This window comes from Peromyscus maniculatus, chromosome 12, assembly GCF_049852395.1.
Source record: "Peromyscus maniculatus bairdii isolate BWxNUB_F1_BW_parent chromosome 12, HU_Pman_BW_mat_3.1, whole genome shotgun sequence".
NCBI lineage: Eukaryota > Metazoa > Chordata > Mammalia > Rodentia > Cricetidae > Peromyscus > Peromyscus maniculatus.
The window spans coordinates 27764098-27777097 of NC_134863.1; the positions used below are offsets into that span (position 1 = coordinate 27764098).

The window sequence follows — 13000 nt, forward strand, 5'->3', positions numbered from 1 at the left end:
GCTAAGCTCTTGTCCCTGTCCCCTTTGAGGCCAGAGAGCTGTGGGCTGGTGTTAAGGTGTGGCCACTCTAAGAGCTGTTTCCAGTTTGCATTTGATTTCCTCCTGGGCTGTGACTCACCAATGGGGCTGGAGCCCTGGACACTCTGGGGAGGTTCTGCGGCCACCACTTCCTGTTGTGTTGGAAGATGGCCGCCCAAGGGCCTCAGCAGACCTCCCACCCTGTGTGGCTGGGTACAGAATACCTGCCTTCTGCCCTGTTCTTCTGTACTGGAGGGGGACCGAGGCAGAGCGGGGCTGGTTCACAGCTAACCCTGAAGCCAGTGAGACTCCCAGGGTAGAGGCCTGTCACAGTTTGTCACAGCATGCTTCTGCTCCACGCATGGATAGGCAGAGTCTTTGGGAGGCAAGTGGGACTTGGCCACAGTGACCTCAAAATGGAAACGAAAACAAATAAGTGTTTGTATTTTTAATTGCACTTGCTGTGGACTGTGTGCTTCGGGCCAGCCACACCTAGAGGACTGAAGTGACATTTCATAGACCATTATGTTGCTTATTTACACGGTCCCCCCCAATGCAGGACTATTTCCTTTCCGTTTGCCTGTCCCATCCCTATTTGTTGTAAAGGCTCCACGCCAAAGCACTTCAGCTTTATGTATCCCCGGCCTTCCTCCCACGTGTTTTCCCTAACCCAGGACTGGTGTTACCTGCTGGAAACATGCTTTAGCATCACACTGTAGGCTTATTCTTCCCCTCAGAGCAGATGGCCCTGAGCTTGCCCTGCAGGCTCAAGAACCCTAATTCATAGCCTTCTCTAAGCCTTTTGCTGTGTGGGACTTCTCTGTGCAGCCTGAAGTTTGATTGACTGCTTAGTATGTATGTGTATATTGCCTATGCACTTTAGGTGATCCGGAGAGCAAGGAGCGGAGGATATGTTTTGAGGCTAAGGAGTTGAATTTTTTAAACGTAGACCATCCTAAAGTGTGAGAGGTATTGTCTTTAATACAGGAAATTCATTCCCAGCCCTCCTTGTTAAAGACATAGCTGAGTCATTGTTCCCTTAACTCTTGTTTCCACGAGAGATAGGTACAGAATGGGTTCCAAGGCAAGAAGCTGGAAGCACAGACCGGAGCGAGGTGGGAGGTGTGGGACTCTGGCTGGCTAAGGGTCTGTGTTTCTCCTCCTTCCCCTTGCAGCCCTGGCCCGCCACCGCTACATGAAGCAGGTTCGGGCCCTAGGTCCTCAGATGATGGAAAAACCCCTGTACTGGGGGGCGGACAGGAGCTCCCAAGTGTCATCTTATGCAATGAACCCGCTGCTACAGCGAGGTAAACTTGGCCAGAAAGTCATGGGAGGAAGAGGGCAGAGGGTGAGGGCAGAGTGTGGCCCCGGGCAGAAGAGCTGCATGACCCATGGGGTGGGAGGGAGTGGAATCCTGCTGAGCAACACGACCCTTTAATGCGCTGGTTCCTAGGGGGATGTCCGAGGCCCGCAGTTCAGTATGCTCTGCCCTTGTCTCCATTCAGATCTGTCCTTACGGTCCAGCCTTCCACAGATGCCGATGACCCAGGCGGTCGCTCACCCTCCGGTGGCCAATGGTGTTCTGGAATATTTGGAGAAAGAATTGCGGAACCTCAACCCAGCCCAGCCTCCCGATCTCCGAGCCAACTCTGGCTACCCTGGCAGCATGCTGTCCTCCCTGGGCCCTGCAGAGGTCGTGGAACGCAGAGTCATCCACCTGCCCGCCCTGATCAGAGACCCACTGTCCTCCAGGACCAGCAACTCCTCACACCAGCAGCGGCTCAACCCCCTTCCTTCTAGACACCGGGATCTGAGTGAGGCCAGGAGGCAGCGCTATCACTCGGATTTCCTCCAAGAGCTCCAGGACCGGGGGATCAGACCCTGGGCCCCGGGGAGAAGGGAACTGGACCCCAATTGGAGTGGGAGGCACCATCGCTCTAGGCCCAACGAGTCCTCCATGCCCTGGTCAGACTGGGACAGCCTGAGCGAAGGCCCCTCGTCCAGTGAGGCCCCTTGGCCCCCCAGACGCCCAGAGCCCCGGGAAGGTGCCCAGAGACACAGAAGACGCAGGCACCGCAGCTACTCGCCTCCCTTGCCCTCGGGCCCCAGTTCTTGGAGCTCTGAAGAGGAGAAAGAGTCGCTGCCCAGGAACTGGGGTGCCCAGCACCGCCACCGCCACCGCCGCCGCCGTTCCCAATCCCCAAACTGGCCGGAGGAGAAGCCACCCAGCTACCGTTCACTGGATGTCACTCCAGGCAAGAACAACAGGAAAAAAGGGAATGTGGAGAGGCGCTTGGTGAGCCTGGGGCATCCTGTGGAGGGTCGGGCATGGGCAGCAGCCCCTCAGCCAGCAGTCTCGGCCACGGTTGACACAGGCCCTATAGGGTCTTAGTTCTGCATGACGTCCAGGCAGGCCGGGGCACTGCCTTGTCTTGGAATGAAAGGGCCGAGTCAGTGCAGGGTGCAGAAGAGGCCCAGGGCTTGCAAAGGGCCTTCTCTGCCTCAATGTCGGTTCAGCCATCTTCCCTGTCCCGGGAGGCAGGTCAGGTGGGTTCTGCTAGCAAACAGGTGAGGAACTCAATCTCAGAATGACTAAGCACCCCGTGGTGGGGGACTGGACCTCAGGTCCAGCTGCCGCCTTAACCTTGACTTTGCAACCTTATTTCCACGGCCCAGATTAGAAATGGGCAGGGCTGTGGGGGTTTAAGTGAGCAGCAACTGCGCTGTGTGTGAGGATGAGGTCTTCCCAGATAGCCCTGGAAAGGCTTACCAGACTGATGAAAACCACCCTTGGCCTCCCACTTAGGAGTAAAACTTTAGGGTGCTGTGAACACTGAAGATGCCGGGCACTGTGTAGCAGGAAATACACCACATCAGAGCCTCAGGCTTTTGTTGTTGTTGTTGTTGTTTTGTTTTTGTTTTTTTGAGGCATGGTTTTTAAGCCAGGTGTGGTAGTGCACAACTTTACTCCCAACCTGTAATCCCAGCACTCAGGAGGCTGAGGCCGGAAAACTGCCACAAGTTCAAGGCTAACCTGATCTACCGTCTGAGACCCCCATCTCAGAAACACCATGACTTTAAGAACTCATTTTATAATTAACCCACCTAGGTGCCAGCTGATACTTTATGAAAACATTCCACCATTGCTCAAATGTAAATGAACTACTCACTCAGAGGCAATTTACAGGCTACCCATGCATAGATCTTCTCAGACCAAAACCTTTTCATCATTTTCGTCTGCTGAGACAGTCAGGTCTCAGGACGCTCTGAGAGGAAGTCCCAAAGGAAGGGCATAATCTAAGAACAGCAGTCTCTTATGGGCTTTGAAGGACATACCTATCATCATCATCATCATCATCATCATCATCATCAAATACACACACACACACACACACACACACACACACACACACACACATTAAATCAAATACCTATGTGAAAGAGCAAGCCCCTCAGGGGAAGTGCAGGGTGTTTCTCTAGGCCCAGCTGAGATGGAAGAGTGGAGTGAGGAAGGCAGTGAAGCCCAAGAGTGCTTCTGAAATCATCAATGGCAGCTGCGTCATCTCACAGGTGTCGTCTGCGGTAGTGAGAAACTCCTACCAGCCCTAGGCACTGAGCTGTGTACATTTTGCACATGTTGTATACTCCCCCGCAGCAGTCCTGTTCTGTGAGGCCCTTGAGTTAAGGGTTTGTTTGTCAATGGCCCTCTGCCCTGGGCGGGTCCCTCACACTCCTTGACTGTCTCAGCGGAAGCTTAAGGGGTGACCTCATCCACACCCGATAGAGTTGCTTCTCTGTGATAGGGTCAGTAGAAGGAGTCCTGGAAAAAGCACAGAACCAGTTAAAGCTGGACTGTCTAGAACCACCCTCACATGGTGACCTTTCTATATAGTGACTCAATATGCTTCTTCCTTTTAGCAGAAAAATGTGATTTTCAAGTTTCTGGCTCCAGGGTCTGAGCCCTATTTTTTCCAAGATACTTTTTTCTTTTCTTTATTTTCCTCCGGTTAAATTATGTAGCTCCTTCTAAGCCTTAGAACCTAAGGGAAGGGTACAAGACATTTTGCTCTAGACACTAGAGCCAGTCCTGATTATTTAGTCCTCACAGGGTCAGAAAAGCACAAAAGACAAGGCACATTATTGGAGAAATTATTTTGGCCACTCCACGTAGTTAAAAGGATATTTATTTAATGGCGTAACTCACAAATTAAGTAATGGGTAGGTCGCAGGGTCTGGGGAAGGTGTAATGCAGTCCAGCGGTGTTCTCCGGAGCTCTGCACAGTCAATCTCCACCGGTCAGCGTTCCGGCACCGAGAGAGCGCCCAGAGAGAGCGCTGACCCATCCAGCTCTCGGTCCCCGGTGCCTCCCCTCGCCCCGCCTCGTAGGCGTGACAGTTGCCAGAGTCTCAATGGGGGTTGGAACTTCCAGAACCATGCTGGAATGGCTACCCACTACAGCACATAGCCAATAAAAAATAAAGCCCGAGCTTGAACATAGCCCTCTGGTTCATAAGCTTTTTCAATAACCCACAGTGTTCCCACAGATAGAAGGCAATTTTTGAGATCAATAATGCTGTCTAGCAACTATAGCTCCCCAATTTTCTCCAAGTATCAGTACTTTAAAAAAAAAGAGAGAGAGAGAAAGAATCATCAAGATGTGCATAAGAAGTAATTCTACCACAATTTTTGTTTATAAAGTTAACTTTGAGAAGCAAAGATTTTGTCCAAAATAATTTACCACCACCACCATCCATCCCCCATTGTTTGGGGTCTGAGTTTGTTTTTTTAGAAATACCACTTAATTGCATTCTACCTTCTACTTACATTCTGACAGTGACCAGAGGTCCAGGACCAAAGCTTGACTCTGCAGATTAGTTCATTAAAGGATGCAGATTAGTTGTCTTTGTAGCTTTGCTGTGAAGGAGACTCTCTGTGCTGGCTGGCGCTCCATGCTTCCTTCCTCCATGGGTTTCTGAAGGCATTGGAGCTTGGCACTTTCAATACTGTGCACAGTTAGGCCACTAGATGGTGACTTTTGATCGAGTGTCACTTGAATTTTTTCTATTCCTTGCATTAAAAATATGTTATCACTGTTAAGTCATGCTTTATCAGTGACACATTTACCATAACTTTAAATCAAATATCCACTAAAATATTTTGAATAAATATTTAATATTTTTAATAAATATCCATTAAGATATTTTAATCAGAGAAACAGGAAATAAATGTTTTTAGGCTCATGTGGAGCTCTCCCTCTCAAGAATAATGTTTAATACACATACACAAACAAGGACTTCTGTGCACATAACCCACTGGCAATCTAAATTAGGCAAGAAGTGCTGTCTGCTCAGTGCCCAGGAAAACATGAACTTCTGCTGTGGGAGGGCCCGCTCAGCTTGACTCCAGCCGAGCTCTTGCTCACTGGTGGCCTTTTCATTCAGTCAAAATGAAGCAGGAACTTCAAGCTTTCCACTCCAGTGACTTCAGACTGAATGGGCCCTGTGTTCCTAGCCTCCTTCAGACTATCTTTCTTTCCCATCTTGCCCTAATAGAATGAGTTCCAAGACCCTCTGGCATCTTCAAAACTTGGCCCACATACATCTGTTCTAAGTGAGGAGAAAGCCATGGTGTTTGTTTCTGGGCTAACCTGTAGTAAATACCAGGTGTTACATTTTTGCCTTAAATTCTTTATTAGTAAAAAAAAAAAAAAAAAAAAAAAAAAAAATGTTGTGTTGGGATCTGCAACCTTCTGCTTTGAGTATCCCTTGATCATGCCAAGGTCTTCCTGGACAAAGTCCCTTTGGTCATTTTCAGTGTTGTCTTCTGTGCCAGAGAACATTCACCACAGAATATTCAGGTTAGAAACCTTGGCCCTTAAAACTCACTTTCCCAATAATGAGAAACAGATTTTGAAGCGATCTGATGCCCATACCTACGTAGTGTCTTTAGGACTGTTCATTACAGCATAGGTGTCTTCCCTTCTCAAATGAGATTCGGATGGTCTCCTTCCTGAACTCCAGTTGTAGATTGTCAAACATGTAATGAAATGATCCCCCACCCTGAAATGCATGGAGGGGTTTGAGAAACTTCAACCATAATTCTTGCCTCATCAAGTGAGAAAAACAAACCAACGAAACAGGCAAACAAAAAGCAAACCCACGAATAACAAGAGGTCTTTGGAAGACAAGCCGTTGAGTTTATTCAGGAAAAGTCTGAAAAATAACTTAAGAGGAATACTAAAGTCTGAAGCTGAATGAAAGGGTTGGGGAGGAATAATTCAGAGTATGAACAGGGAGCAGAGCTGTCTTCATGGTAAGTCGGGAGATGAACTGGTGAGCAGAAAGCAGGCCTTTCTTCTGTCTACTGAAGACTTAAAGATAGTAGAAAAACAACAGTGAGGGCAGAGTAAAGAAGATTAGAGATTTTCAGAAAGTGACATTGTTTAAGGAAGGCCATTGAGAGAAAAAGAACGGCACTATGAAAGGTCAAGAAATACGTCAGCCACCACTTAGCGGGTTGAACCAGTTCACCTTGGGCATTATCCGCATGGACTGTAGATTGGGCTGACTGTAGTTTTTGTGTTCTTATTCCTCAGGAGAGAGAGAGCTCCCATAGTGGACGGAGTGTGGTCATTTAGTCTCCAGGCACAATGCTGCTTCTTGGATCCCACGTGTTCTCAGCATCACCAAGATTTCCAGCTGCCTTGGGAAGGACACTGCACATGTGTGTCCCGCAGTTTGGACATAAATTCTAAGCATCAAATAGAAGAGTTTTCAAAACAGGGGTTTATGGGATTAATAGCAAGTTCTCCCTTTGTTTGTGCCCTCTGCATATTACATGATCTCTGACTTGTAAGGGACCCTAGCTAGGATGTGATCCTTTGGGAACACAGTGGCCCAAGTGTTGAAGTGGGTCACGGTGCTCAGGACCAAGGCATTCCCATAATAACAATTCAGGAGTCTTTAAGAAGAAATAAAACCTATTTCAGGAACAGGAAACCTATGGAATATTATGGGTAAATTCCCATGGGAACTTCCTTCCTCTCTTGAACTTCTTGGGGGGTTTTCCACGTTAAGTGTCCCCACCTGCGGTCCTGAGCATCCCTGAGTTTCTAGTCCTAGCTCGTGCAGAAGTTTGATGGCTCCGTACCTTTCACAGGCTGTTCTTCACAACTCCGGAAAATCACAAGGAAGCAGTTTTACACCAACCGTATCTTGTTTCTTCTTTTTTTCCCTTCTTGTTCCTTTCCCCTACACTTAATTTATTTCTTATATATAATAGTATAATACTGCTGAAATCACTTTAACTGCTTTCAAGCACCACACAGTATAAACACGAAAAAATAAAAGTAATGGGCTAAAGATTCCATCCCAAGTAAATATCTGCTTTTCTACATTGGTTCTCTACTTTTCGTGGTTGATTTAAGCCTCTCCCCCAGTAAATCTCAGAGAAGAAGCAGGCCACTGTGAGTAGTTCTGAAACCACCATCCTTCTGGTACTACCAAAGGTTTCAGGGTTGCGATGTCCCAAGCATTAGCATGTAGGCAGGCTTTGCTACTCAGAGTCCCAGGAGGAAAGAATCGAGCCCTTCCTATAGTAGGACCTATCACTGCTTCCCATTTTCCATATGGTTGCTTCCCAAGTAGATTTATGATTGACGTGTAGGCTTTCTCTGAGTAAACTGAAAGGAGATGGCTCCAACAATATTGATATTATACAAAATCAGCAATATCCCTGTCTGGATGGTTATGAGCTCAATTTAGAGCTAATTGTATCAACTCATTCATTTTTCTCCAGACTCAGAAATAGAAGTGCGTGGGAGCGGGGCAGGTGCTAAATTCCTGTTTGTCAGAGGTTGCTTTCAGGATTTTTGAAATATGAATTTAAATTAGGAAACAAAAAAATAATAGCTAATGTAGACATAAAATTCGGTAGGTTGCACTATTCTGTATGGAGGCGTTGACAGACCCAATTTTCAGCTTATTTCCTGGTGATGTATAATTTTGTAAATCAAAATTATTGGAAATAGATTCTTATCTCATACAATACATCTTGACCACAGCTTCCATTCCTCTCATTCCTCCCAGCTCCCTTCCACTCCCCCTCCGTCGCCCATCAGAAAAGAGCAGGCCTACAAGAGAAAACAGTCAAACACGACAAAACAGAAGACAGAGAGGCCAGGCAAGATTCCTCACACTGAAGCTGGACAAGGCAACCTAAAAGGAGGAAAGAGTCCCAAGAGCAGGCAAAAGAGTCAAAGACACACCCGCTCCCACAGTCAGGAGTCCCCCCAAATCACCAAGCTAATATGTGTGCAGAGGACCCGGTGCAGACCCGTGCAGGCCCCGTGCCTCCTGCTTCAGCGTCTGTGAGCCCATTCCAGCCCTGCTTCACTGATTCAGTGGGTTGTGTTCTCCTGGGGTCCTCCATCCCCACTGACTCCTAGAGTCCTCCAGCCCCCTCTTCTGCAAGATTCCCCAACCTCCAAGAGGAGAGACCTGATGGAGACCTCCGATTTATGCTTTCTCTACGTGATGTCTGGCTGTGTCTCTGCATCTGCTCCCATCTGCTGTGGGAGGAAGCCTCTCTGACGACTGCCAAGGCGTCAATCTATGAGTATAGCAGAATATCGTTAGGAATCACTTCACTGTTGTTTGTTAAATGTTTGTTTCTTTTCTTTTCTTTTCTTTTCTTTTCTTTTCTTTTCTTTTCTTTTCTTTTCTTTTCTTTTCTTTTTTTAACAGTTGTGTTTGGTTCTATCCTAGGTCTCTGGGCTTACCAGACTCCAGTTTCTGGCTATCTAAGCAGTGTAGGACATGGGTTCCCTCTTATGGAGTGGGCCTCAAGTTAGATAAGATATTGGTTGGCCACTCCCACAAGTTCTGCACTACCATCGTCCCAGCATATCTTGCAGGCAGGACAGATTGTTGGCCAAAGGTTTGGTGGCTGGGTTGGTCTCTCTGTTTCTCTTCCCATAGCCTGCAGAGTACCTTCTGGTCCCAAAGGGATTAGAAGGTAGAGGTGAAGGCTCCATGCAGGCACCAGTTCCACCTCTCCACGTTCAATGAGCTGTGTGGATGTTGTTGTTGGCAATGGGGCCCTGCTGTGAGTTTTCAGAGAGCAATCATTTGTCCTAGCATCAGCCTGGGTTGTTGGGGATCTCCATAGGACCCCCTTGGCCAATAAATCAACCAAATGCAACCTGTCCAACTACTGGAAGTCTTGCCTGGCTACAAGAGATGGCCAGTTGGGACTTTGTATCCCCATTACTAGGAGTCCTCACTAGGGTCACCCTCATAGATTGCAAGAAGTTTCCATTGCACTAGGTTTCCACATCAACCCCAAATACCCCTCAGTTCCAGCTGTCTCTCTCAAGATTCTCTCGCTCCCTCCTTCCCTCCACCTGATTGCTCCTGCTTCTGTCCCCACCTGTCCCCAGTCCACCCATAAAATCTATTCTATTTCCCCTCCCCAAGGAGGTCCATGCATCCTCCTAGATCTTCCTCTTTACCCAACCTCTCTGGGTCTGTGGATTATAGCTTGGTTATTACTTACTTAAAATCTAATAAGCACTTATAAGTGAAAACATACCATATTTGTCTTTCTGGGTTACCTCACTCAGGGTGATTTTTTTTCTCATTCCATACATTTGCCTACAAATTTCTACCATTATCAAGCAGGTTTCATCCCAGAGGTGCAGGGGTTGTTCAATATATGAAAACCAGTAAATGTAACCCATCTTATAAACAATTGAAAGAAAAAATGTGATTATTTCATTAGATACAAGAAGAGGTCTTTGATAAAATCCAACACCTCTTTGTGATAAACAGATACAAGGGACATACCTAAACATAATAAGGACCATTTACAGCAAGCCTATAGCCAACATCAAATTCAGTGGAGAGAAACTCAAAGCATATCCACTAAAATCAGGGAATAGACAAGGCTGTCTACTCTCCATATCTATTCAGTATAGTACTTAAAGTTCTAACTAGAGCAATAAGACAGCTGAAAGAGATCAAGGGGATACAAATAGAAAAAGCAGAAGTCTAAGTATTGTTATTTGTCGATGATATGATAGAATACCTAAGTGACCTGAAAAATTCCACCAGGGAACTCCTACAGCTAATAAATACTTTCAGCAAAATGATTGGATACAAGATTGACTTAAAAAAAAAAAGTATCCCTCTGATATACAAATGACAAACAGATTGAGAAAGAAATTAGGGAAACAGCATCTTTCACAAAAGTTTCAAATATAAAATATCTTGAGATAACTCTAACTAAGCATGTGAAAGATTTGAATGGTAAAAAACTTCAAATCTTTGAAGAAAGAAATTGAAGAAGATATCAGAAGATGGAAATATCTCCCATGCTCATGGATCAGTAGGATTAACATAATAAAAACGGTCATTCTACCAGAAAGCAATCTACAGGTTCAATGCAATCCCCATCAGAATTCCAACACAATTCTTCACATACCTTCAAAGGACAATTCTCAACTTCATATAGAAAAACAACAACAACAAAAAAAAAGCACAGGATAGATAAAGCAATAAAAGAACTGCTGGAGGTATCACCATCCCTGATTTTCAAATTTTGTAAATCCAGAAATGCCATGAGACAGTCTAAAACTCTGAAGGGCTAGTATGGGAGAGTGGGGTGGCTGAGAACATAGGGCTGGAAGACTATCACAGAATCAGGGCATCTTCATCCCCTAGTCAACAAAGTAGCCACAGTCTTTGATTCTTCGTCCTGGGTCAGGCCTGGTAGAGTTTCTCTTACAATGTCAAACAGGAGAGCCAGTGGGGAGCCCTGTTGAAGAAAAGCAGCCAAGGGGAGGCTCTCTGTTCCCAGCCCCCCTTCTCTGAGGAGAGATATTAGACAGGGTAAGTCAGAAAAGCCTACGGTAAGGTAAAGCTGGAGGCTCAGTCAGGAAAACCTCTTTGCCTCTTGCCCTGCCCAGAGACACCAAGGCTGATGGGTAGAACCAGAAAAACTGACCTGCCAGCCTGGTCTTAGAGGCCATTTTGAGGAACCAAGATTCTCTTCCTATTCACTGACCTAGACAAACCTGGGCAGTAGGGGATACCATCAAGAGAATTCTCTCCCATCCCTCCCTCTTTAGAGATATGCAACACATGGCCAGAGAAAATCCTTTCAGTCCCTTTAGCCGAAGCAGAAGCCAGGTGGAGACAGGGCAGCACACATAAATCAAGCTGACCAAAACAACTCTCTATTTTTGAAATAGCTGTTGGATAGCAGGCAACAGCTTGTATACGAAACAGAACAGGGTGGCTCTGTAAAAGATGACCCAAAGTCTCAGACAAAATATCCAAAATATAAGCCAACAGCCAAGAAAGTGACGCATTGAATAAAAAAGGAAACCAGCCAATGTCAGCACTGAGATGAACCAGATGCTGGAATTATCTGAAAAGAATTTTAAAGCAACCACCATCAAAATACTACAGAAATCAATTATAAATTCTCTAGAAACAAATGGAAAAGAATAAAATGCTCAGAATCTTTTTTTTTTAAAGAAGGAAATTATAGGGACTAGAGAGATGTCACTGCAGTTAAGAGAATTTTTTATTCTTCTGCAAGACCTGAGTTTGGTTCCTGGCACGCACATTAAGTGGCCCCTAACAGCCTGTAACTCCAGTTCTGGAGGACCCAACACTTTCCTCAGGCTTCTTCAGGTACTAATACACATGTGTAGTCCCCCTGCCCCCCACACACGGAGGGGTCGGGGGAGAGGACAGACAGAGGCTAATAAGAGCATATCACATATAATTCTAAATTTGATAACTTAGAAGAAATGCGCCAATGCCTTGAGAACTACAAGCCCCATAACCCTTTTAAAAGAGTAAAGTTTTATTGAAACATTCCCCCCAAATAAAATCTCCAGGCCCTGATGGTCTCACTGAAGAATTCTGCTAAATCTTCAAGAGGGAGTTGACAGTAGCCTTCTACTGTCTCCAAAACCAGAGGAGCAGGTAAAAGCCCTCACCTCAGTTAGCAGTCCAGAACAAAGGAAGAAAAACTCATAATAAGGATGCAACATCTCTCCTGAGCATAGATGGAAGTTCTTTTATGAATGAATTGATGATTGATTGATTGATTTAATGTTTGAGACAGGGTCTTGGTATGTAGGCTGGCCTTTGATTGGTGGTCATCTTGGTTCCTCCTCCTGAATGCTGGGATGACAGGCCTGTTGTCACCAAACTCAGGCTCATGTATGTATTGTCTGCTTGTATTTTCCCATTTGAGGACTCCATGTTCATTTCCCCGGTCATTGATTGGACTGTTTGTTCATTTATGTCTAACTTTTTGAGTTCTTTACATATTCTGGATATTAATCCTCCATCAAGAAATGGTTGGTAAAGATTTTCTCCAGTCCACAGGCTGTCTATTCTCATTGTCCACTATTTTTCCAGTCTGCAGGCTGTCTAGTCTCATTGTTCACATTGCCTTTGCTTGGCAGGAGTTTTTAGCTTCATGTGATCCCATTTGTCAATTGTTGCTACTATGTCCTGAGCTAATAGTCCTTGACCACGTCTGCAGCTTGCCTACACTTTTGTCTGGCCGTTTCAGGTCCCGTCTTACATTAAGGTCTGTGGTCCATTTTGAATTGATATCCTACAGCAAGCCAAGGCTCTAGCTTTGTTCTCCTTACGTGAGGGATATTCAGAAGTTTGGAGAGTTAAATAGGGGAGAGACTCCAGAGAAGTTGGAGGCAGGGAATGAAAGGCAGATTTGATCAAAATAAAAAGACATGTATACATGAAGGGGGGAAAGGCTATCTTTCCTGGAACATATGTATTTGGCACTTTTACTGAGAAGCAGTTGGCTACAGCTGTGTGAGTTTTTATTGGTGGTGTTATATTTTATTCCATTGGGCCTCTGTCTGGTTTTCTGCCAATCCCACTGTGTTTTTGTTACTGTGGTTCAGTAGCATAATTCGTGATAGCCCCAATATTGC

The 13000-nt window shown here is 45.8% G+C and overlaps 1 protein-coding gene across 4 annotated transcripts in view; it reads left to right on the forward strand.

The window, feature by feature from the left end:
- The window catches only part of Ildr1 (immunoglobulin like domain containing receptor 1), a 40136-nt gene extending 27723 nt beyond the window's left edge, over positions 1-12413 (forward strand). For 2 of the 4 annotated variants that reach the window (XM_006975710.4, XM_076548820.1), the window contains 3 exons: positions 1194-1325; positions 1524-2314; positions 6614-12413. In XM_006975710.4, the coding sequence (XP_006975772.1) occupies positions 1194-1325; positions 1524-2314; positions 6614-6655 (965 nt within the window). In that variant the 3' untranslated portion in view covers positions 6656-12413. The remainder of the gene's footprint in view (positions 1-1193; positions 1326-1523; positions 2315-6613) is intronic. The other 2 variants (XM_076548818.1, XM_076548819.1) reach the window with 2 other exon arrangements.
- The last annotated feature ends 587 nt before the right edge of the window (positions 12414-13000 follow it).